General features: G+C 40.4%; 2 protein-coding genes across 3 annotated transcripts in view; one reads left to right on the forward strand and one right to left on the reverse strand.

Annotated features, from left to right (window-relative positions):
• The window catches only part of LOC110053988 (zinc finger ZZ-type and EF-hand domain-containing protein 1-like), a 52,174-nt gene extending 29,951 nt beyond the window's left edge, over window positions 1-22,223 (forward strand). The window contains exons 50-88 of one of the 2 annotated variants that reach the window (XM_089290638.1): window positions 189-244; window positions 843-971; window positions 1,596-1,662; window positions 1,752-1,815; window positions 2,517-2,674; window positions 3,125-3,266; window positions 3,790-3,841; window positions 4,295-4,408; window positions 5,056-5,099; window positions 5,539-5,670; window positions 6,194-6,295; window positions 6,833-7,251; window positions 7,622-7,704; window positions 7,790-7,868; window positions 8,292-8,425; window positions 8,809-8,938; window positions 9,145-9,198; window positions 9,350-9,481; window positions 9,961-10,072; window positions 10,722-10,792; window positions 11,069-11,188; window positions 11,667-11,879; window positions 12,830-12,930; window positions 13,109-13,165; window positions 13,609-13,771; window positions 14,497-14,592; window positions 14,888-15,061; window positions 16,412-16,555; window positions 17,022-17,074; window positions 17,701-17,816; window positions 17,971-18,058; window positions 18,156-18,215; window positions 18,618-18,734; window positions 19,263-19,381; window positions 19,622-19,704; window positions 20,275-20,346; window positions 20,579-20,692; window positions 20,886-20,914; window positions 21,266-22,223. In XM_089290638.1, the coding sequence (XP_089146764.1) occupies window positions 189-244; window positions 843-971; window positions 1,596-1,662; window positions 1,752-1,815; window positions 2,517-2,674; window positions 3,125-3,266; window positions 3,790-3,841; window positions 4,295-4,408; window positions 5,056-5,099; window positions 5,539-5,670; window positions 6,194-6,295; window positions 6,833-7,251; window positions 7,622-7,704; window positions 7,790-7,868; window positions 8,292-8,425; window positions 8,809-8,938; window positions 9,145-9,198; window positions 9,350-9,481; window positions 9,961-10,072; window positions 10,722-10,792; window positions 11,069-11,188; window positions 11,667-11,879; window positions 12,830-12,930; window positions 13,109-13,165; window positions 13,609-13,771; window positions 14,497-14,592; window positions 14,888-15,061; window positions 16,412-16,555; window positions 17,022-17,074; window positions 17,701-17,816; window positions 17,971-18,058; window positions 18,156-18,215; window positions 18,618-18,734; window positions 19,263-19,381; window positions 19,622-19,704; window positions 20,275-20,346; window positions 20,579-20,692; window positions 20,886-20,914; window positions 21,266-21,398 (4,326 nt within the window). In that variant the 3' untranslated portion in view covers window positions 21,399-22,223. The remainder of the gene's footprint in view (window positions 1-188; window positions 245-842; window positions 972-1,595; window positions 1,663-1,751; window positions 1,816-2,516; window positions 2,675-3,124; window positions 3,267-3,789; window positions 3,842-4,294; window positions 4,409-5,055; window positions 5,100-5,538; window positions 5,671-6,193; window positions 6,296-6,832; window positions 7,252-7,621; window positions 7,705-7,789; window positions 7,869-8,291; window positions 8,426-8,808; window positions 8,939-9,144; window positions 9,199-9,349; window positions 9,482-9,960; window positions 10,073-10,721; window positions 10,793-11,068; window positions 11,189-11,666; window positions 11,880-12,829; window positions 12,931-13,108; window positions 13,166-13,608; window positions 13,772-14,496; window positions 14,593-14,887; window positions 15,062-16,411; window positions 16,556-17,021; window positions 17,075-17,700; window positions 17,817-17,970; window positions 18,059-18,155; window positions 18,216-18,617; window positions 18,735-19,262; window positions 19,382-19,621; window positions 19,705-20,274; window positions 20,347-20,578; window positions 20,693-20,885; window positions 20,915-21,265) is intronic. The other variant, XM_089290639.1, reaches the window with a different exon arrangement.
• Window positions 22,224-22,949: 726 nt separating this feature from the next.
• On the reverse strand, window positions 22,950-24,934 carry LOC110053989 (thiopurine S-methyltransferase-like). The gene has a single exon (XM_020760317.2). It carries the CDS (start codon window positions 24,599-24,601, stop codon window positions 23,810-23,812), a length of 792 nt encoding a protein of 263 aa, XP_020615976.2. The 5' UTR covers window positions 24,602-24,934; the 3' UTR covers window positions 22,950-23,809.
• Between the last annotated feature and the right edge of the window lie 53 nt (window positions 24,935-24,987).

Raw genomic sequence — 24,987 nt, forward strand, 5'->3', positions numbered from 1 at the left:
TTATCCTTAATTTTGTTTATATATTCTCTAAACAAACGTTTTGAAGCTTTTTATATAGTTGCCTATTGGCCTTGCAATACCAGAACGGCATTCGAACCATTCTGTTACACCAGTTTAGGATCAGTGTTTTGCTTTGTGGGTTTATTTATCTTGTTTTTTTTTTTTTTTTTTTTTTTTTTACTACACAGGCTCCGGCTGTTCTTTTCTTACAGCAGTTTCTGGCATCCCAAAAGTTCTTTCCAAGGTAAAATCAGTTGTTTTTTGACGAGGTTCACAAATGCTGCTCAAGTCAACGCCAATTTCCAATATACTGGTCAGAGTTTTTAAACGTAGTATATCAAACACGAGAGATCGTGCTTGACCACATTTCGAATCACCGAGGAGAAAGTTGAAAAAATGGACGAGTAGCAGAGCAATTTTGACGAACTTCGAGGTGTTTAGAGATGTGAGAAGACACTGCCTCGAGTGTTTGTTCTCATTCGAAATTAAAATTCAGGAGAAAACTGTGAAATAAAATCGTCGAATTATATGCTAATTCAGCCCAGTTACCCAAACACCGTCACGTTTATGATTTCCTTTCGTTAAGGTGGCTTTTTACTGTAACAGTTTATATGAGGAGAGATAGATTTTAGGTGTTACTGTAATAGGCCATTTCCGAGTTACCTTGTTTCTCATTTTCAAAGCGAGTCTTAATGCAAGACCTTTCATACATATGAAAATGACTTTGATTTACACGAAATTCAACCTGTAGGCGCAACTCATTTTCAGGCAACTCGTAAATGGCCTATTGCGTTGTTACTGGCAAAGTTATTGCAAGTGCTTTATTGTTTTATGTTTTCCAGGCACTATGCTGACAATCTTGATGGCTGTGGTTTGAACCTGGAGGGTAAAGTACGGCGAGCTTACTACGCGCTGGTGAGACGATGTCTAGAAGGAGTCAAATGTTATCATTCGCAAGATTCAAGCCAAAGGTAGAGTGAAGTAAACCCACTTAGGAATTCAAATTATACTTTATCACACAAAAAAAATTGATTTAATTTGGAGTTATAGCGGGGAATGATGTTTGTTATATATGTAAGCTACAGTCGAACCTCTCCACAACCTTGGGAACAGAGGAAAGTGACTGGGGTAGAGAGTTGGCCGTTATGGGGAGTCAAGGGTGTAATATGACACTGGATTTTTTTCGAGGGGTTCACCATTTTTGTCATCAGAAAATACTTGGTGTAACATGTAAATACGTTGCACTATCAAAAAATATCAGTAAAACAGAAACCAAACAGAAATAGAGATAAACGACTGCGCGGTACGGATCAAGTTTCGTGACCTTTTACAATAAAAAAATGGGGTTTTGTATATATCGTTTGTCAGTCGTTGACTAACTGATCGTTGTCATGAGGTTACTTTAGCAGTCGGGACGCGACTTAGTGGCGTTGCTGTTGTGGAGAGGTGGCCGTTGTAGAGAGATTAAAATAAAAGTAAATGTCTGGACTGTCCGCCGGGACAAAAAACGTGGCCGTTGTGGAGAGGTGGCTGTTAGTGGAGGTTCGACTGTACTATGTTACAATCTATTCTAACGTATCTGTCTTCAATTCAAGGCCAAGTTCTGCGGCGTTTGAGTGTCTACGAGCTTTTGTCCTTCATCTTCTTGACACCGAATGGAAGGTTTGTGACGGCATTCAGATTCTAAGAAGGTATCTTTCTATAGAAATGTTATGTCAAACTTGACGTTGTTTGGTATTTTTGCTTGGTAGGGTTATGATCACACGTTTGTTCTAGATGTTCATCTGCCTGAGTTCCTGCTTGACACAGCGAAAGGTGAGTGACTTTTTCATTAATTCAGCCTTCAATAAAAAGCCGGATTATCCATAAATGTTGTTCATGAAATCTTTTACTTGGAAGAAAACTCAGGAGACACCATTAACTTTTTACCCATTCAACAATTGAAAGGACTGTTAGCTTATTCATTCAAGCCCACTTCCCAGTTTAAATGTTGTTCTGGTGTAAATAAAGAGATGCGGGATAGCTAGACAGCTCTTTAAGACAACATGGAAGTGGGTTCATAAAAAAGTGTTTTTGCCCTGTTTTAGTCGCGAAGATGTTGTAAAAGTTCGCAGGTATTTCCTTGTCTCCACTTGGTCTTTATAGGATTTCAGACGTGAAAGCGTAAGGTTGTGCGTTTCACCGCCTTCTATTGCTGGCGCACTATATCAAACACAAAATACCGTGTTTGACCACATTTCCAAATACCAAGAAGAGAAGAGAGTTGAAAATACGACGCGTAGCGGAGTATTTTTGACGGACTTCGAGGTGTTTGGAAATGTGGCCAAACACTGTCTTGACGGTTTAAATATCTTCTCAGTCAAAACTAAAATTACGGAGAAAATGGAGAAACGGATCATAAAATCCTATGGTGATTAAGATCAGATATCCAAACACCGTCACGGTCATGATTTCCTTTGTTTTAACTTGATGAATTATTAATGAGTTTGAGAAAGTATATTCAACTTGTCTCTTAGCGACCATAGTAAACCCCAATAAAGATGTGAAGGACATGAGTGAGCAGCAGGAACTGGACCACTATGAAGAAGGCAATACCTGGTTAGAGGAAGCTAAGCGGGACATGTCCTGGGTCTACCGCCTGCAACACGAAGCACAGACGGTCGAGGAACGGCGGGTTAGTCACCTCTTGTTAGTGGCACTTCCAAAGCAATGTTGGTTGTGCTTTAAAATAATCAGCGTAACCGATTTGTTAAGGAGTTGTACACACAAAATGTAGTTGATTTGACAAATCAAAATCTAAGAAGTCTGAGGAGAGAAGACAAGACGCTTGTGCGATACACACGATCTGAGATGATCGTGTAAACCACCAAGGCGGCACTCCCGACCACGTCTTGAGAAACTTAGAAAAAACGACGCCCCATGAACTCTGACTAGCGACTATGAGGGGATTGTAGAATGTTGATAGATCGGACGACCACGTATGGGAAAAAATGGACCGTCTTTTTGAACACGAATACGGAATGGTTCTAGCTAATTTAATATTGCATTTGACAGAGTTGGTTTTAGATTTTTTTTTTTTTTTTTTTTTTTTTTTCATCTTTCTTCATTTCTTCATCTTATCCAGCGAATGCATTTATTCGTGGCACGGTTCTCGGACATTCTTGATGTGTCGATAACATGCAATGGCTGTGATGTCAGCCTGTCAGGCAGGCGATACCGATGCCTCGACTGCTTGGATGTTGACTTGTGCAATAGCTGTTACACGAGTGAGTATCAGAGCATCTGCTTCAGTTTTAATTCTGAGAAATAAGCGACCTTTGTATCTGTACGCACACAGGGTTAAAACAACTGCGAACATGTCTTGTCGACGGCCTTCTTAGACTGCGAGCAGTCTCTCCTTTGCTTGAAAATCCGCGGGGAACAACGTAAACGAACAGAGGGGAGGAGCGAAGCCGTGAGTTGTGAGTAGCGCGTTCAACGTTCGCCTCTACTCCTGGTTTTCGTTGTTCCCTCGCCTATTCTCGAGCTAAAGAGGGACTGCTTGCAGTAGAGGCTCTTCTTTACGAAAAATGTCTGACGAAAATGCACCTCTTTTAACGTAACAAAAGTGACTTTTTTGAAAGCCGAGGACAAGTTTCTTGTGTTGTTTCATAGCCTCTTTCACGTACACATTCGCTTACAGCTTTTAAAATCTGTTGTTTTTTTTTTTCTGTTGTTATCCTCGTGTAGTTGAGCTATGTTCTGTTTGGAATGTTTTGTTTGATTTATATTTTTTGTGTTTTGGTACAGACGGTATGAAGCCTGATGGGCACTTGGAAAGTCACACTGTTATTGATATGAGGTTAGTGATGAGAACAAAACCGTCCGTAAATCCTGGCAATTTATCTGTGAAATTCGTTTTAAAAATACGGAGCACAGGGTGTGATACTTTTGGTACATCTTTTACTCAAACGCCCTCTAGAACTTGAGCTTGTCTTGAAAGCCATTAGATTTTACTTGTTATCTTATGAGGGCCAAAATTGTTATTGTACGTAATGTGTAAAATTCTTCGCATTTTGGTGTCTTAAGAACAAACTCTGCTCAGTTTTGCTTACTTCTTAAAAAAAAAAAATAATAAGTTCAAACTGTAATTTCTCTGGCGCAGGCCTTTATCACTAGTAGACACTTCTCTGCGGCAACGCTTTTATTGACAGGGCAGGTGTGAGGAATCAAATCACTGTTGCGAATGATGTACACTTACCTGCATTAGATTAACGTTCACAGATGTGATTGTGTTTGATATTCACTTGTTCAGGTTCAAGTGCGATGAGTGTCAGAGTTTTATAGTTGGTACGCGGTTTCACTGCAACGAGTGTGACGACTTTGACTTGTGCATTGGATGCCATTCATTTGGCAAGTTCCCAGAAAGGTGAGTCACCATCATTATCATGTTTTATTTCCCACACCATAAATAAAACAACATAGACAATAACAAGCAACAAATTATGATAGGGTAAGGTAAGGTAAAGTGGCCCCATCAAGCTGGAGCTTATCCCGGTTTCTATAGCATGAAGCGACTTGGAGTCTTTCTCTCTCTCTTCTTCCCCCCCCCCCCCCTCCCCCTTTGTGGATGGGATGCTAGTCCATCGAAGAGTTACCCGAAGAGAGCACTGTGAGAGTAAAGTGTCTTGCCCAAGAACACAAGGCAATGTCCCCGGCCAGGGCTCAAGCCCGGCCTGCTCGATCCGGAGTTGAGTTCATTAACGATGAGGCTACAGCGCCTACCACAAGTGAGAAAAACCTCCATAAAACCACCAGGCTTAAAGCGGAGGCCACCTCAGTTGACACTGACCTTATCAGACTTCACGAAATCAGTAGTCAAATTGTGGTTCTCATTTCAAAAGAAAGTTCCAGCCCCCCCCCGCCCCCCCCCCCAACCCTGATGTTTTCAGTAGTGACACCATGGTGGATAATAAGGTCAAAATAGCTTTGTCTTTTTCCTTAAGTTATAAACTTTTATAAGACATGACATCTTCCTTGATGACTCATTTTTTTTATTGAACTGCTTTTTTCTAGACACTCCGCGTCCCACAAAATCACTAAATTTCCACTGAAGACAGGTGAGACGAAGAATTAAGGCTCTTTAACTTATTTTTTTATCTTCGAGACGCGAAGTTGCATGCATCAGAATCGTTCTCAGTCTTTCTGCTCAATCTTGTCACAGCACCCTGTCATGAAGACAGAGTAGGATTTACTTATCCCCTTGTTTTTGAAAACAAACTCACAATGAAGTACACAGCCAGCTATGGGATGTTTGTTTTTAGTTGCTTTCTGTTGTTAAGGAATATCATCACTAGATTGCTAAATTGTTGTAACTTTTCTACGGCATAATTTTAGACGCTTAGAGCGTAGTCAGGCAGGCAATTTTTTACTTTGGTTTTTGGTTTTACTACGCTTTGAGTTTGGCTGAGTAGTCTAATTGGGAAGTGAATGGTGTGATTTTGGTTTTAGGGCACTCTATCGTGCCAGCAAATGAATAATTGTGTTAATGTGTTTAAGGTTCACTTCTAGACACGACCACAAATGATCCTACGAGTCGTGTCCAAATGTACACTCATCACCATGCCTGGCTTCAGTTCGCTGCTTTAACTCTTACGCTGGCTAATTCTCTCAACGAACCAAACAAGTCTGGTAAGTATTTTTATGTTTTTTATACTTGATTCACATTCATTTTAATTGGACACTTAACATTGCTAAAAGTTTTAAAATATACACTCGCCATTGCATTATCTACATGTTTGTGCTCTTGTTGACAATGAACATCAGCCAATGACGAGGGGAGAAGTTTATCTTTTGTTGTTATACCTCTCAACTCAAATCCGATTGGAGGAGAACGTGTCATGTGTCGTGGGTCAAAACTCCCAAAGGCGAACAAACCTCATTTAAAAAAAAAAAAAAAAATTGAACTTTCGACTCGCACGTTATCAGGTCATGCTCCTTGAAACCAGGCAAATTTGTGAGCCAGCCGGCGTCAAGCAAACGATTTCTTCGCAGTTTTGTTCTATTTTAAGTTGGGAGATATAACACTGTTCCCTCAGGGAACATTGAGGGTCTCGGGGAAACAAAACTCACTGTGTCCCTTGGGGCCTGTCATTAAGTGCTTATTTTAATATAATGTATCTTATCGACTACTAATCTATTTTATGATTGCCAGTCTTTAGCTCGGACTACCTGCTAACCGCTGGCCATCTTCACATGGAATGCCTTGGTCTCATCACAAAATGCTTAAGCCACGCCTCCTGTAAACCAGAGACAGGTAATCCAAACAGATTGATTAAAACTCCCTGGTTACATGTGAAAATCTAGTATGTCCATTCTCCTTAGTACCAAAGCAGTGCTTTAGGCCCCGTCCATACGCAGGAGAAATTTAAAAACGGTGTTTTCACTGTCAAAACGCATCAAATGTTTTCCGTCCACGCTACGCCGGAGAAACTTGAAAACGTAACAATCTGCGGTCATTTTGGATTTGTGTTTGAAGAAAACTCTGGCAAGGAAATGGCAAGGTTATCTTGATGTTATCGTTTTCGAAAAGCTTACATTTCAAAATGCTTTCCGTCCACACTAAAACGCACAACCGTCGTTTTCAAATTTCTCAGGGTTTGAAGAGCGTTTTTGAAAAGCTCCGTTTTCGTGTTGTATCAGTATGGACGGTATTTGTAACCGTAGAAATAAAGCTGCGTTTTTAAATTTCTCCGTCGTAGTGTGAACAGGGCTGTAGTCAGTTAAGAACCCTCTTGAAATCGCTTGGTTAACCCTGCTGTAATCTGTGAATAACTGCTAGATGTTTCCGTAGGCGACAGTGGAACAGACAGTGCAGAGTCCTCTGGGGAGGCAGCATCTTCAACTGCTGCTGCGGCTCCGGAGTCCATCCCCGAAGGTGAGAGTACAGAGGAAGCAGAAGGTGAGGCTGCTGTGACGCAAGATAAGGAGGCAGATGTCTCAGGAGTAGCTGAAGCCAAAGACGCTCCGGAAACGGTTTCCGAAAAGGGAAAGGGTCCAGAAGAAAGCACTCCTCAGACGGACAAAGAAACAAAGCAAGGAGATGATGATGTAAAAAGTGAGGAGTGTTCGTCTGAGAGTAAAGTTGACGGGATTGATAAACAGCAAGACACAGAAGCACGGAGCCCTGAAGACATTGAAAAAGTGTTTGCTAGCAAAGCACAGGAAAGACTCATAGGACTTCTTGGAGCGGTTCTTCCGCAGGATTCAAAGGTACAAATTTACAAGTCATGTATTCAATTGAGCTTACAGGCATTCTGTTGTAATCCAGTCTCCCCAAATTTATTTAGCCTGTGGAGTTATACCAGGATATGTCGTCAAGAAACTACGCACAGCAATAAATTCTAGTTACGCAACGTTCTCTCGTGGTATACCATAGAATATCCCACGAGTCACTTGTATTTTCTCGGAAAACACACAGTCAAGTATACCAAGAAAATACAAGTGACAACGGCTTTCCTGTATTCTTACTGGTTGTATTTTCTATGGCGAGGTATAAAGCATAGTTAACAACTTTTCCTCTAACTGCCACAGCCCAAGACACTGTATGTTAGGGTAACACGTTTTTCTTTTCTCATCATAGATCAGGCACTGGACAACTTACTGCTCTGGAATAGAAGAATTTATGTCTGATAAATTCCTTCCTACCTTGTTAAAAATTATCAGGTGCGAGCATTGTTGATTCAATCTCAGCGAGTCAGATGCATGGATAATAACAGTTATCCTGACGTTTCTGTCCTTGTTTCAACAGGAATGGCGAATCTGATGACAAAACTAAAAGTCTTGCTCTTGGTATTCTTGGCAAATTTCTCCAGTGTACGAGCCCTGATGTGAGTGTGTAAACTTGATTGATTTCTGTATATTTTAGAAAGCTCCCTTGCAGATAACACATCTTGAAAAGTTTACTGTAAATTGTTAAAGCCTGTCTGTGATAATCCGTCTCAACATTTTCCAGCCTTAGCCTTTCGTTTTCCTTTTTAAACAATCATAGTTTTCTAATTCTGGGGTTTGTGCACCTAACTAAACCCTTACCATGAGATTTCTTATGATTCGAACTTGATCTGTGAGAAATAAAGTATGCTGTTGTCGTTGTTGATGATGGTTTGCTTATATTTTCGTGCTAAAGGTGAGACAAACTAAAACTACCCCCTTGCAAAGAATGACATCTTCTTTACCCGTTTGGTTTTATTTCTGTATTGACGTCAATTTGAGATAAGAGAGGGATATGACTGGTGCCTCTACAATTTGTTCAGGTTGCCGATCGCGGAGTAGCGCCATATTACACATTACCTGTCAAAACAGAGAGCGAAAGCAGTGGTGGAGAGAGATCATCTGGCAAGGCAACAGTCGAGTTTCTCTTTCAGCTCGGAGCAGAGTATCTAGCAAGGTTAGTGGCCACTTTAGTGGAGAGTTCTCTAAGGGATGTGAGCAGCCAGACGGAGTTGAACAACACGTGTTTTGTCACATTTTCAAACACCGAGAAGAGAGTTTAAAATACGACTGGCAGCGGAGTATTTTTTGACGAACTTCGAGGTGTTTGGAAATGTAGTCAAACACTGTCTTGAGTGTTTGATATATGTTCTCAATCGAAACCAAAACCAAGGGGGAAAATGGAGAAATAAAATTGTAAAAATCTATGTTTATTAAGATCAGATATCAAAACACCGTCACGGTCATGATTGCCTGTAATCAGACTTGATGAATTATTAATGAGTTTGAGAACGGTATGTGTAAGTCAAACTTATCACTCGTTGCTTGTGTTTGCCACAGATCAGATCTCAACGCGTCGTCTGGCATGGCGTCCACATTACAGCAGCTTGCCAGCTCGTCTCAGTGGCATCCCAGTATAGCAGATCATGTAGGACTGTGTCTGGAACGATTGGCTCAACCTGCAGCCGAGGTATTGTTAACCTTTCCTCACAGTTGCCTGTCCGTTGGGAGGGATGTTTCACAGTGTTCCAGTTTAACTTCCTTTCTTTCTTACCCCCCTTGCTTTCCTTTATAATTAACCCTCGGCTTTGTAAATTCATTGATCTGCGTGTAGTTGACAGGGGCAGAATTTGTTCTCAACATCTTACCGTTATTTTTTGGTTATGTTCCTTGCAGAATGTAGAATTAAGTGCCGTTTTTGGACTCCTTGTTTTCGCGAGATTTCCTGATGTAAGTATGAAGAGCAATATTAGGCGCGGGTGAAGACTGGTAACTGGTGTGGTTGATGTGTGTAGCCTGGTTTCCATAATGGCATGCAGCCGTATGTGTATCACCTAACACATGACTACATGTAGTTATGATGCATATTGGGTATTTTCAGGTTGTTCGGACGGGGTCTGTGGCGGAAATGAAGGATCTTAGTGGAGAGAAACGGAGAGTTGTGGTTTTAAAGAATTACCCCGACAAGGGATCTGTCACTGTTATGGATATCAAGTCACACAAGAAGAAAACGGTAACGAAGCCCTCTATAATTTCTTGTAAGCGAAGGAATGTGCACCATTCATCATTCTAAAACTGTCTCAATGGTGCGCGTCAAAGACTAATAGAAATGCGACAAGACTTAATGTAATTTATGTATTCTGAATAATTGGCTTCCGGTTCCGGTGGCCTCGTAGTTTGTGCGCTCGACTCTGGATCGAGCGGTCCGAGTTCGAGCTCTTGGGCCCGTTTCTCGAAAGTCCCGAAAGGTTTCGCACCCGGAAAGCCGTAGGCATAGTGTTGTGTTCTTGTGCAAGACACGTGACTCTCACTGTGACTCTCTCCACCCAGATGTATAAATGGGTACCGACTAGCATCCCATCCAGGGGGGAGTAGAGATATTCCTAGTTTTAATTCTTTTTTCGTGGTAAAAGAAATATTTTTAGGGTAGTATAGTATCGGTCCATCGCTTCATGTGGTAAGCAAGTAGCCAAAACTTGTCTTGATTGACAGGTCAAAGAACACCTCCTCGAGGAATCTCCAGCACTGAGTGAAACTTTCAAGACTTCAAGATTTTCAGTTCTTCTGGACATTGTTGTTAAAATTCTTCAACTTCTAAAAGACAGTAAGTACCATTGTCAGTTAATTTTAATTATTATATGGCCATCTCCATGAGCGGTCAAGATGAACCAAATGCTGCATTTTGATTGGCTACCCGAGCGGGCAAGATGGAGCTATCTTGCCCGCTCGGGACTTCCCGCTGTGTCCAGCGAGAAAAATTTTCCCGAAAGCCATATAATAAATCAATTATTGACCCGACTTGTTCGGTCAAGATGGCTGGATATTGGCGTCGTTTATTTATTTATTTATTTATTTTTTTTTTTTTTGCGAGTTTATGGACCTCGACTCCTTCTCGGTCCATAAACACGCAAAAAAAGAACTTGGCCAATATCCAGCCATTTTGACCTCACGCTTGGTCAATAACACATATATACCAGTCACACTACTGAAAGGCAGATGTTCTATTTTGTTACTTGACGTTTGCTGAGTATAGTGCGGATTTAATCGTTCAGATGTTTTTACTTCTAGTTATGTTTAGCATGTTTACACGCTTTGTCGCCGTAGTTGTTGCGATGTCTATTTTCATGGTGTATTTGGTAATCAGGTGTCGTGTAATTGTTGTGGTTTTAATTAAGTCCATGAAGAATATTTGAAATTTAAAGTAACTTGCGACAGGCGTTAAGTGTGAGTTATCTCGTGTTTCTTTTGAACAGAAAAAGCCGTTCCAGTGGAGAGAATGTGGGTTCTGTATCTTGCATTAAAGGGACTCCTGGGTAGCATAAAGGTACTGTACAACAGTGCTTTCTAAGGACAATTTTGCTTTAAAATATTAAACTCTGTCTTTCTCGTACATGTAACTGGCCAAACTTATTTAACGCAGCTCCGGTACAAAATTTCTGTCCACCGTATAAACTGAAATTGCTCGATCTTCCCATCGGATTTTGTGTTAACGTTTTCTATTTCAAGTTTCTTAGCTTTAGCAGCATTACTAAAAGTTTATTTAGCTGCAAACGGTTGCATTTTCGTGCTAGTTGTGCTAATGCGGTTTTATTTTACTCAGGCCAATTCCAAGTTGAGTCTTAATTCAGAGATGGTATCCAGTGGTATTGTGTCACTGCTCGCCAACATCGCTTGCCAGGGAACAGCATTTAGCAGTCAGTGGATTTTGCGAGACTTAGAGGTAAGAAGCGTTTCCGTAAAATGGTTTAAAATGCTTCCTGTAAAGTGAGATTGCATTTTTCTCCCTATTGAACACCCTGAACTTAGTCAATACCTAGGGCCATCGCTATGTGAGAAACTAAAGGAAAGGACCATCAAATCTTTGTCAGCTTTTAGAACCAGGATACGCAAAAAGGATATGTCAGCTGTGTTAGAGGGATGTGGGAGAGATTGCAAATTATGTTCAACTTAGCTCTCACTGTTCAAGAAATATACTGTAAATAGGTAGTTTTAAGAAAAATGCTGTAAGTTGAGAATCTTTTAGTTTTTAACTTTTAATTTTCAAAATACTGTATTTTATGAGTCCCCAATTAGTGCTGTTGGCGTTAGAACAACCAGACACTTTAATAAAGGATATGTATGTAGGACACTAGATTCTGAACGAAATTACCATTTTATATTACCCAATTATTTTTTATTTTTTTGTTCAATGTAAACAGGTGTTATCTCTTAAACTCTACAAATCCGAGCAACCTTCTGCGGCGACTGCTACTAAACCTGCTGACAAAGAGGAGAGCAAAACAGAAGAGAAGACTACACAGGAATCTGGAGTTACTTCTACAACGATGGCGACCATTGCTATAGTGAAAGAAGATGAAGGAGGACATGATCCACTCGGAGGGCTTGATGATATCACTAAAACATGCTTTGAGGTTTGAACAACGGCATTTTTGGTTTATTTGGTCACCCTTTTTAATAGAAGAATATCGTTTTTCCAGCTGAGGTTAAATATTCTTATTTTGCTACCGATTTTAGGCTAAAAATATTCTTGAGAATATTCTTAGATTATAGCGTATGACATTTCTGTTTTCGAATGTATTTGGTGTCTGGATGATGTTAAAGTAATTTTAGAGCCAGCCTGCAGGCATTAAAGCCTGATGTGACTCACAGAACTTCTTGCAGAAATGTTATCTACATCGAACATACGGCTAGTGCTGTTTTTGTTGCTTTTGGGCTAGTTTTGCCGTTTAAAGAAAGGAATAATTTTATACGGTTTAGTTAAAAACATGTAACTGTATTGTATTTACAAATTTTCAACACAAAATTATATTCTTTTCAAAATCTCAGCCTCGGATTTATTCTTAAATTATTCTTATAATTTCGCAAACTTCAGCCTCTATATTCTTAGAAAATATATTGAGAGTTTTGGAGACCACTCAATCAGGGTTGCCACTGGTCAGGAAATGGTCATGGAAAAAAAAAATTCTTCAAGGTCAGGGAAAAGTCAGCAAATTTTATTTTGACCCAGGGTAAATTGACATTTTGAAAAAAAGTCAGGGGAAATTGAAATAATTTAACACGGCTGTTTTGATACCATTGAAGGCTGGAAGAAACATTTGGGATCAATGTGATAGCAACGATATTTTTCCTTAATGATGTAGGAACATTTGTTGAAAACATATCCGTCCTAATAAACAAGTAGAAAGGAGGGCTGTAAGTTCACGCTCGAAGTCGCTACTAGATCTGACATTTTGTATTTTTTTTCGTCAAGGAAATGCTATTTTTAGTCTGTGCAATCAGGACGATGTCTTCGCTAAAGTCGTGTTGTTTTCTAAACCACGTTTCATTGTAGCGTGCGTTGTCTATTTTTCATTTTATTCAGACTATCCACGAAGCAATGAACGTTTCTTGTTCAGTGTTAAGAGCCATTTATGAGAATGTTGAACACGATCAGAGCCGGCTGCTGGTGGAAGTACAGAGAGGGTCGGTATTTCTTATTTTTTATATTATAGCGATTTTATTGCGTCTCTCATGGATTGGACTTGTAAAGTAAATCATAATTTCACTGTTTACTGATATGATAAAGGATTAGATTTGATAATTCATAGCCATTGCCAATGGCGCTTCGTGTTAATGTTTATATCTTGATTATTTTTTTCAGGTTTGACGGAGCGGCTTTTCAAGTATCTGACGAGATAAAAGAACAAGCGAAGAAGTGGTAAAATAACTTTTGTACATCAACGACGTTTGAAAAGTTTCATAAGGAAGCATTAGCCATCTGCGTGATTTACTTCTGTGTTGAAATCAATCACGTTGTGTGTCTGTTTCATCAACTTTTAATTTAGTTGTCTTCTGTTTGAAGACATGATTGATCATCGCATTTATACACACAGTTATACATCACAGTTATACATTGCAGTTTTTAAATCAGTTAAAGCCCCAAAAACATTCAGGCTTGAACGGGATTCGAACCCATGACCTCTGCGATACCAATGCAGTGCTCCACCAACTGAGCTATCAAGCCAATTTGAGCTGGTCACATTGTGCTCTTTCATATATTCACTTGCTACCTTCTGTTTGTATAGCTATTTTCTGTTTATTTGTGATAGTTTGTTGTTGCTCTATTTTTTCCTTTCTTATTTCGCTTTTGTTTCTCTCTAGGGAACCTGTTGTCGCTAGTAAGCCCACGTGTCCTGTTGTTGATGTCGGTGTCGTACGTTACACTACAAACGAGATACTACCTCAGAAAGTTCAGGCCAAACCAGAAGAAACCGAAGTGGCTCAAAAGCTTATCCCTTCACTTAGTGACGCTGAAATCGAAGAGGTTAGCATGGCTATGTGATCAGTGATCTCCGATTAACCATTAGATTATTCGCTTTTGATTTCTGTCGAAACAACAGATTGTTTCTGATTGTTTCTGATAATTGGCCCACTGAAATGTTCTTAAAACAACGCCTCGATTCCCTGGCAAATATGTTAGTTTTAATAACATCGAATCTCCAAGGGGCAACTAACAGACCGGTCGTTCCGAGACATTACTATACTATATTGCCTTTATTTTCATCAGTAAATTTTCTTCCGCGCGCCAGTTCAAAAATCATATTGAACGATTTTCAACTTTTTTAGATGGAAGGCGCGAAAGACAAATTTAAAATTTAAAAAAAAAAATGACAAAAACCCACTAAATGCAGATTATTCTTGCGTACAGCTTGTTTACAGAGAAAATTTTACGGACGAGTACTATCCATCCGGGTATTTTCCTTCGAACGGGCACTTATGGACAGATAGTGTGCCTCCGCAGATGAACACTATCTCGGCCCGTGATCCTCCTTATTGGTGAACTATCACGCTTAGAAATCGAGAGCGAATAATCTAATTCCTTTAGTATAAATCTATTAGTCGTTCAGAGCTTGAATCTAAATCCTCTTCACAGACACTTCGAGAACGCAAAGAAGCGGCCGCCAGGTCGTCAAAAACCGCACAATGCTAGGTTTCACACTCTCTACAATTTTGCTGACAAAGCTAACGAACTTCTGTAATTTGTTTCAGACTCGCGAGAAGCAAGCCCGTACTAAATCGGCTGAGCTTCTAAAGAAGGAACTAGAAAAGGAAGAAAACCTGGGATGTACAGAATATCTTACTAAAGTAAAGAACTTTGATTGATTTTTCTTACTTGTTTCTTCTCATGTTTGGATGTCTACAAAGTCAGAGAGATTTTGTTTTTCAAATATCACGTGTTTGAGGCCACAGAGCGTCAGTTGTGAACTCTGATAACAAATAACAGAAAGTGGAAGAATTTTTTAACTTTTCTCTGAACAATATGGCATGTACATTTATCCTTAGAAGTGTCTTCCTGTTTTTCTGTTTATTACTACGTTCTTTACTCTTTACCCTTTTTTAGCCTTCTCACTTTTTTTGTGTTGTGCTTTTCTCTTTTCAGATTAATCTCGCGTTGTCTGTTATCTACTCGCGCCATTTGATAGCCATGCTGTTGGGAAACTGGCCTGAAGGTCACATGATCACCTCTGAGCTGTTGGATAACAGTGATGAAGTACAGCTAATTGGTTTGCTTGACATATTACAAAGGCTGGAGAGTAAAGAACGTTTTGAACAGGTGGCTAATGCATGTACTCAAGTAAAGTATTGCTTTAGGGAACGTCGCTGAACGAAAGGCTTAATGAGCAAAACAATGGCTGTGTACGTGCATTATAATTGTTGGTACATTTCATAGCTTTCCTCTTCAAAACAGCAGGGACCTTGAGCAAACCACGACGGCAACGGCAACAAGAACGTCACCAAACAGAAGATTTAATGAGCAGAACAATAGCTGTGCACGTGCGTCATAAATCTTTGTACATTTCTTCGCCTTCCTCTGCAAAACAACAACGTGAAATGACCATGTTCTGTGTATTTTGGAGAACGTGAACGAGAGTGGCTAATTTTTTGTATTTTCATTTGGAATTGAACGCTGGCGTTACGTATTTAGGTTGAGCAAGTTCTGATACAAGTAGGCCCACTAAACAGATCTAGACATCTGCGAAATTCGAAGATAAGATATAAGTTCATTTTTTACTAGACGTCGCCCTTAGCGTTCCGTCTTCGTTGCTTAAGCTCCCTAGCAACTTGAACGAAGCGCGCGAGTGACGTCATAACTCAGACAAACTCAGACAAAAAAAACGGACTGGTGGAAGATTTGACGCTTTTTCAAGCGCGTAAGCAAATGTTCCTAAAACAATTTTTAAAACCAAAATTTGGCGTTCATTTTCCTTCTATTTCTCTCAGAGCACGCTTATGTTGTCTGACTCTCGCGGGGTTTCAATAATTTGCATTCTATTTTTGGACTTCGCGCACTTCGTCATTCTGCGTTGTGTGAGAGTGAACCACGACGGATAATTTTTAAAATTTGTATTTCGAATTTCACTCTGTGTTCCATATTCGATTTAGAGAATATGGCCAAGAGAAACAAACTAAATGACTTTAGAGTATCACGAGATTCGTAGGTAAAATATATAGCCATTTTTAATCGACGTTATCCTTGGCGTCCTCGTCGTAGTTACTTAAACGCCCTATTGTTTTCGTCTAGTTGGCGACCTTACTCTAACATTTATGCTCTATGCTTTGGAGTAAACTGACAACAACGCAAAATTGCTAACCGTCATTAACTGATTCTTCAAATTTCTAACTTGTTTGTTTATGCACTAAACCGCTTCCATGTGATTCAGTTTCAACTTAAAATGTTCATTTGTTAACGCCCCCCTCACAATACTCCTCTTTATAAAATAACTCATTCGTCGATAGGTGTGCATAACTGTCTCGAATTGCATTACTCTTGCATATTTGGTCAAGACAAATTAATTATTCACGGTATGTCTATATGACCTTGTCAATGCCAGTAACGTCATAAATCACCTGTCTGTGACGTGCGGTATTGAGTATTTGCGGCTGCTTTTCATTTTTATTTCAGGTCGTAAGTTCAGTGGTACGACATGGAGACCCTGAACTGGTTCCCCCGCTCTCTCTTGCTGCTGCTCACTGTATGGGTGAAGTAACGCTATCAACAGAGACCAGAGAGTCCGCTCACAAATACCCAAACGATACTGTCGACAAGGTAAGCTTAGCTCTCCAGAAAACATGTTAAAAAACATGTTTGAGGAGATGAAACACGGAGAATGTGTTGTATAGTACAGACAGTAGTTATACGTTTTCAGAAAATAGCCCAAAGAAAATGCGCGTGCTAATTGTAACTAGAAACACGGAACTAGCACAAGCTGTTGATGGCGCGAACAAAGAGAATTTACCTTTTGATGTTCAAAGTAAACTAGTTGTTTCCTCGTCGCGATATTTTCTAAAGGAAATAGAAAACATTTTCTCTGTATTCCGAACACTCGTGAAAGTTTGGGAGAACTCGAGAAAGCTGTGGAGACACTCGCCTGTCGGTTCGTGTTCACACAGAATTTCTCGTTCTCCCACTCGCGTTTCTATAGCTCGACAGAAACACGGTACATGGTTTCTATTTATCGATTAAAATACTTATAACAGAGCACTTCTAACAAACTGTACCGGTCATTTTACAGGGGAAAGTGCATATTCCTGGAGCGGCAACACTGTTTGTTAAATTTGATCCCAGGTATGCTACTGGACAGATTGCTGTTACATTTAATGTGATGTTTTATCGAATAATAAATCCAAAACATACTTTTCTCCGTGACTTTGTGGGTTATGCTGATGCTTTTACGGACAATGTGGATGATGATTCTTTTTTTTTTGTTTTGTTTTGTTTTGTTTTTACTTCTCTATCTACAGTATGCATACAAAGTCTTATCGACAACCTCATTCCAAAATATTTTTTTTATTCTTCTCACTGATAGTGAGGTCGACTTCAAGAAATTCTTAGTCTATCATACATGACTCTTAGCGTGTTTGTATCACCAGCTAAAGAAACTTATGCCAAAAAGGATTTTTAAACACAAACTGAAACAGTGTTTGCTTCACCATTTTTAACCTTAGTTTGTAGTAGTATTTTTAATCCTAGTTCTAGTTTTAAACCTTAGTGTTAGTCTCACGTTTTCAGCTGTTATTACTTCTGTATTTTAGACATTTAATGTATATTTTAGACTTTTATATTTTATACGACCCTCCTGAAAACCACCTCTACGTGATTTAGAGGCATCCTCTTAAAATATTAATTTATTATTATTATGTTAGCTACGTTGTGCTGCTTAGAACTGTCAGGCTCACGTTCTTTCGCTACAGATGTGCAACTGAAGAAGGATGCGACGAACTTCAAATTGCGTCTTCACCAGATTACGATCAAAACAAACACGTGTTCTCTGGTCCAACTGGCCGATGGATTGATGTGGAAATACCAGGTCAGTCAAGCGGCATTAATTGGACAGCCTCAAAGCTGTGTTTTTTTCTTTCTTTCTTTTGAACAAAAGAACAAGCAGCTTTTAGTTTATCATCTCTGAGACATTATTTAAAACATTATATTGAGAGCAAACCGCTTTTTTCTTTTCGTTTCAGGTGACACTTTGTACTACATCTTCAAATCAGACAGCAGTACAAACGATTGGGGCTGGAAATTTGTAGTCACTGGAGGTCAACTTGGCAGGTAACGTGACTGTACTAAGGACTAGTAATGAAATCTTTTCTACTAAGTGACAACGACCAAGACCACTGATTGCGTGACTGTTTATTGAATTTCACAGATTCAAGACTGGTTTTACAGTACTGAATGCCATGCTTTCCTTGGATAACAAAGTCGCCAGGTATTTTTGGATGTAGCAAGCTCAAGTTGACCCCCCCCCCCCCCCTCCCCCCAATCCCCCCAGAAAAAAAGGATTTAAGGAGCCTGACGGAAACGTGGGCCAAAACTCTTGTAATAAATGATCCAGAAATAATAAAATAACAATATAAGACTGCAGTAGTCAACATTAGCAGCAAGTGAATGTCTACGCAATGGCAAAATACTACTGTTTTTGTTGAAAAAAAATGTTGTTGTTTCTATACTCTGCGATCGCACTTCTGCCCGCGAAAATTGGCGTATTTCAAAGAGGAATTCGTAAAACGGCACACGATTTCAGAACATTACTTTCTCATTTGTAGAAGCAGAATGTAACCAGATTTAAACTTACCAACGTGTTTGGTTGATTTGTTGATTTCGTTTCCAGGTCCTTGCCTCTTAAGAAGTTATGGGTCTGGCTGGTATCAGTAGCCTGCTGTCAAACTGGTCAGCAGCGGCTCATGGCAACCGGCTTGTTGCTAAGACTTCTGCTAGTCGTATCAGGGTAGGTTATATTAGGATGTAGTTCATAAAACTGAAATAAATATAAATGAAGGATGGGTCTTCAGTGAGGATAATTACTACAGTATTTTCCTCGTTTGCATCGTTAGACTAAGTGGTTTCATGTTTCTCCAGTATTTTCTCAGTCATTGGATACTGTTGCATAAGAAATGGAAGGTTTGGAGTAAGACTGACCTTATAGAAAAGTTTGTAAAATGCGTGGCCAACAGTGCTAAAGATCTTGAGTAATGTTATGTTTTCAATACAGTAGTGGTTTAAGGCGCTGGATTTGAACTCTGGAGGTCCCTATTTCAAATCTCTACTCTACCGCTATCTGGATTTGTTCTCGGTAGTCCCAAGTTGAACGCTTCGACCGCGTTCTGTAAATAGTCATCTCGTCAGCCTCCTGCCAGTTGAAATCCGTAACAGTTTATGTTCTATTTGCAATATTTGTTTAGTATTGTAAGAGTCTTCAAATACCACAAAAGGGCTAAATATATTTGACACTATTTTTATTTTTATTTGGATACAGACAAGCTGTGGATAGAGATGGGTCGCGTTCATCTCCAATGGAGACCAGTGACAGACCAGATCTCAGTCTGTTGAAGCCTCTTTGGTCACTTTACACCAGGATGCTTGAAAAGGAAGGAGGTGAGAAAGCTACAAACTTGCCATCAATAACGTTTGAATAAAAACCATAGACACTGAGCCGAGAAGTCTCAAGAAGGCGGAAACAACCGCCAGTAGTTTTATAACAGTTTCGGACTGTCCTGGGTTTTTGAGCTGCTGGAATCTTCTTCAGTTTTCCAGTCGTCTGGTCTTGTATAGTAATAAGTATTTTCTTAGTTGAGGTGTCACTATTGTTAATTCATTTGGTCGTTTTGTCAACAGGCTCTGGTTCAGCTCCTACGTTAGTTCCTCCTGTCCTCAGAGGCCTTACGGAACTCTTCTTAGTTGTGGAAAACCTTGCACAGGTCAGTATATATGGGTTATTGACAAGCGTGAGGTCAAGACGGCTTGATATTGGTTAAGTTTTCTTTTGCGTGTTTATAGATCGAGACGGAGTTGCAGGTCCATAAACTAGCAAAAAAAGAGCGAGGCCAATATCCAGCCATCCTAACCCAACAAACTTGGTCAATAAAGGATTTATTATATAGAAAAGAGCACTGTTTTACTGCAGGACGCCGCGGGTTATCCCGAGTTTGCAAGGTAGCGCCATCTTGCCGGATCGGGTGGCCAATCACAGCGTAGGATTCGGTTCATCCTACCAGCTAGCCATAAAATAACAACTTCATGTGTGTTCCAAAATATTTGGGGGGGGGGGGGGGAGGGGGAGTGGTGGGGGTGGGGACTCCTCCATTCTTATTGACTTGACCTGCCTGACACGTTATGACTTCCTGATCATGTAACGGCGAATTGCTCGAATACCCTGGTTGGTCTGACCATTCTTCAAGGTATGTGACTGCATTGTATCTCTACCGCTGGTTACTGCTATTGTTAGGCCTAACGTCCTGTCATATTCGCATTATCATTTGTCTGTGTAGGACTGGGGCATGGCAGAAGACCTTGTTGTTGGTTTTACGACAACCGAGAGCTTAAAGCGATGTTTCTCGCAGGTAGGAAGTAATCTATAGTTTACTGAGATCCAACTCATTTGTCTTCATCAACCGGAAATTATCTCTTGGATCAGGTTTCTTATCTTAAATAGGAACTGTTCCTCAAACAGTGATTCCAGTTAACTTGAGCATTGTAGAGGAAGGTTGTTACGAGACGTTGCGTGACAACCTTGCTTAAGGCCATAAAGAGGACTGTTAACAAGCTCGTAACTTCTCTTTCCGTTTGCTGCAGGCTGTTCACAAGGTTGGTCTTATCGGTCTTGCTATTGGACAGCCAAACAAGGCCTCAGAGGCTCTTATCAAAGCCGCCTCCACGCCCAAGCCCCAACAGGACGAGTCGAAAAAGGTGCGTCATTTGGTCACACGGTGTTAAACGCTGTGTCTTTGTAGGTTACATCTGCCATATGCTTATTGATTCTAGCTTTCAACAGTACTTGTTGTTAGTTGGTGTTACTCTCTTCCCATCTGGAAAAAGACGCACACTTGTACCCTCTTTGAACACATAATGACTCTTGGTTCATTTTAATCACGATCAACAGGAGAAGTCCAAAGCAGCCACGTCTGAACGGTAACTGGTATTTCTCTTCATATTTGTAGGTTGTTGTTGTTGTTGTTGTTACTTGTTGCTAGTCAGGAATAAAACTACTGAACCAGGGCTACATCGACATCAAATGTATCTTTTCGTGCCAATATCTTATTTTACATCGAGGAAGTCCAAAGTATACTGGAAGAGTGGAAAGAATAACATTAAGAACCGCACTTCCTGCGATTTCCCATTCCCAATTTCTAGTTCAGCCGTTAAAGAACTTTCAACTTGATTAGCCTTAGCAAGCGATTATCAGCCCAACCTTTTCATGGTATGTAAGCTTTTACATGTGATGTGTTCGTGCGTTATTTGACGAGTCCTCGTGTTTTGCAGCACCACAGGCATCCAGTTCGTGAGCCATTTTCCCATCTCGATTGGTTTGAATGACGAAAACGAGGATGACACCACAGGAGATGGGTCCAGTGACGACTCCAGTGACAGCAGCTCATCCGATACCTGGAGCTAGCCACGCCACCTGTTACGTCAGAACACATGACTGGACACCAACGTGTCACGTGGCAATCATGTGACAGGATTCAGGGAAACTGAAGTAATTCAAGATTCCAAAGTTGGGTTATCAACACGATTATACTGGAGCAGGTGCTGATTTGCGAGGAAACACGACAGATCAGGCCATGAATACTTTCCTAGACTATGAACCCGATGCTTGATTTTCATATAATTTACGATTCAGAAATGACAAGCTGGTCCAAAATAATTGGCTTCTAAGCAGTGTTCTTGGATTATAAAACTATATTATCTATCTCAGCTGATACATGAAAACCGACACTGACCAAACTTTGCTGTTACCTCTCATCATTTGTGCTTTGTCAGCCATTTTAACTGGTTGCAGTGGACCTTTTCACGGTTTATAATTACTTAAGAGTCGATGCGGAATTTTAGGAAGCATATCAAATTGAATACTCCTGAAAGAAGTTACTTATATTCCCCACGATGATCAACATCTTATTACTCGTCAAAATATCAGTACAATGTCCAACACACAGATGATAATAAAAAAAGAAGGTCATCAACTAAGGGATGGGGTGGAAGTGTATATTCCAAAGTACATTTTTTCAAGAAATTGCATTTCTTAAGAAGCCGAGGGCAAGGCTGAGACTGTTGTCCGATGCTAATCGGCATGCCTGGTGCTATATGAAAGCAGTGTCAGACTGACGAGGCAAAAGGATGCCATATATAAGAAAATTGATCCTCTCGCTGAAGGAACTTGCTCTTCAGGTGTTTAGTACATTGAAATGTTTTGAAATAAATATGGTTCGTTGATAAAGAATTCTTACGTGTGATTGTAAGACAGTTTACTAGTGAACGTAAAACAAAGATGTTTTAGAGGAGCTGGATAGATTTTAACGGATAGCGTGGGAGCGTGACACGCGTGCCACGAGTAGCGCGGCTTGCGGCTTCGCGTGTCACGCTCGCGCGCTCCCGACCGCTCACTTGTTTGGCGTTCTTTTCGTTCTTCCCCACGGAATTTCGAGCAAAAGAAAAACTGCTAGCAGTCTAGCTGTGAATTAAAAAATCGCCGTTCTAAATCCATTCTAATTAGCGCAGTGCCTAAACGTCGCTTAACACTCGTGTTTTATAAGGGGCGGACCATAATTTTTTTGAGGGGGGAGGGAGGGGGGTTGAGCAATTTCCCCCCAAAAAAGATTCTGCATAGCAAACACTGCTGAAAAATAATTGTGCAATGGGAGCCACGGAGGAAAAAACAGCCGAGGAAGAGCTTTCAACCTGATACACGTCCTGCGTTTAACTTTTTCAAAAATATTATTGCACAAGCCATTGCCCACCAAAAAATAATCAGGCACAACCTAAAGTTGAGAAAACATATTACGCCGCAGAAAATTACCCAACCTCCTAATAACGACAACGTGAAATTCCTGCTATCAAGTGGCGTCGACGTCCAAATGGCTCGTCATACAATCTTTCCTCTCGAGGAAAGATTGCGTGACGAGCTCATGACCAATGTCTGCGTGGGTTAGCAATCAAGCAGAAGCGATCACAACAGCATCATCTTTATATCCTTACAGTCTATATAGGACAGTTCAGGTCAGGTACCCAAAGGTTACTGTGCGAGCGTGTCTCATTTATGAACTACAGAAGCTAAAAAAAAAAAGGTTTCGTGGACGTGGTAGGTCAACACTTTACAGAACATGGAGCCTAAATCTCGTTTTGATCACGGTAAAATGATGTGAATAATCTTACAAACAAGCCTAAAATGATAAACAAGGCGAGCCATTTTTATCTTATTTTTCGTATTTCTAGTGGCTAAACTCCCATACAAAATTTTATTCCCGGCAAGTTGCTGCGTTGTAGGAAAAAAAAATGTTCATACAGTGAGGTCAAACACCTACGATGCAACACGTGATAAAGCTTATTTATTAGTTCTTTATTATGCAAATATCAAACCGACAAAACTAGTGCCACAACTCTCTTTGGATTGCGTGACGATCCCAAAGAGCGTCTCATTGGAGGCTTCCGTGGCATTGAAAGAAAAGCAAACAAAAGTGAAAGTGTGGTCTAATTCGATCTAATAATTAAGGGTAAGAATTAAAGAGCTGTTATACACTCCCTCTTCTAGGACAAGGATAGATCTTTCATGTAACGGTTGGCAATCAGTTCGGTCATGCGACAAGCCCATGAAATAAGAAAGTGGGAAACACATTTACATGTCTTACGTTGTAACATTATTCACAGCATGGCAGAAATGCAAATCTTGTTGTATGCATGGTAATTATTCCAACCTACGCCTCGGCATTTATGCCGACTTAAGGCAACGCATCGAAGTAAAAACTGAGCTTAGCATTGCTACACTTGGATTTCTAGCTACTTATACATAAGGCACTCTAATTGATTGAATTACTTGAAGTCCATGAGGTAATAATTCATAACCATGACTACTCCTTCTGTATCCTCGCCTCCATCCCTCGCACGGTCTTCAGACTTCTCGGGTCTGTGTTCCTCTGACCCTGGTGATTCATCTGACATTTTCTCTTTACCAAGGTACTGAACTGCGCATCTTTCGCCAAATAACTCGTGCACATCCTTCTCCGAAACGAATTTAAATGACTCTGGCAAGCCCTCGGGAGATTCGGGCGCGAAAACCTCGAGAAGATAACGACCGTCTGGCTTAAGGCAGTCAAGCATGATCTCCGTGTACTGCTTGAGTCGACCTTCTTTCATCATTTTAATTGCAGTCATAGATCCACGATCCCAGATGCAATCGAACTGGCCACCAACGACCTCAGCTGTGACATCGAAAATACTACCCTCGAGAAGCGTAATATCTTTTTCATTCGCTTTGAAAACTGTCCCTTCAATCTCGGATGAGAGCGGAATGGATTTCACGTGATGTGTTAGCTTGTTCTCGTGAAAGAAAGCTTCGATTGCCTTTCCAATCAATTCCACACCTACAACAGCGTGTCCTTGATCAGCGAACCAGTTCATGTCCAGAGATTTTCCGCAAAGCGGCACCAGAATTCTAAGATTCTTTCGTCCACGCGTGAATTCACCATATTGTTTGATCAACATGGCGTTCACCTCATCGCTGTGAAATTCTGGGTTGTCAGTTGTCCAATCCTGCTCCCATGCCTCTTTACTCTCAAAGTCAAGTGTAGCCAAGTGCTCTAATTTTTCTTTAACTTCGGCCATTACGCTGCAAACAAATTATGTTGCCAACTAGTTCAGACGTAAGAGGCAGTGGTTCGTCAGAAGGAATTCCGAGAAAAGACTGGTATCGAACGCTCGCATATCATCGTCCGCGTGTGAGAAAAGTTACTCTCAGGAGCTCTCAGGACACCTTGATTTGCGGGATCATTATTATTAATCAAACTGCAATATTTCTACTCATATGAACACTTTAAAACCATCCACCTCTCCCTCACTAAATTCTTTTAAAAATATATATCAATGGCATACAAGGCATGTAGTTGCGTGATCAGTCTGCTTTCGTGACTGCATTTGAATGTCTTACATTTGAGTGTCACGCGAAGCAGATCACGCGATCCGTTCATTAAGAGTTTGAGCATGTAAACCGT

The sequence above is a fragment of the Orbicella faveolata genome, unplaced genomic scaffold (genome assembly GCF_042242905.1).
Source record: "Orbicella faveolata isolate gen_17 unplaced genomic scaffold, um_ofav_v1 contig_2, whole genome shotgun sequence".
NCBI classification, from domain to species: Eukaryota; Metazoa; Cnidaria; class Anthozoa; order Scleractinia; family Merulinidae; genus Orbicella; species Orbicella faveolata.

Bases quoted from the DNA above. Each gene is read 5' to 3' on its own strand.
- LOC110053989 (XM_020760317.2), bottom strand. From the start codon at position 24,601: ATGGCCGAAGTTAAAGAAAAATTAGAGCACTTGGCTACACTTGACTTT.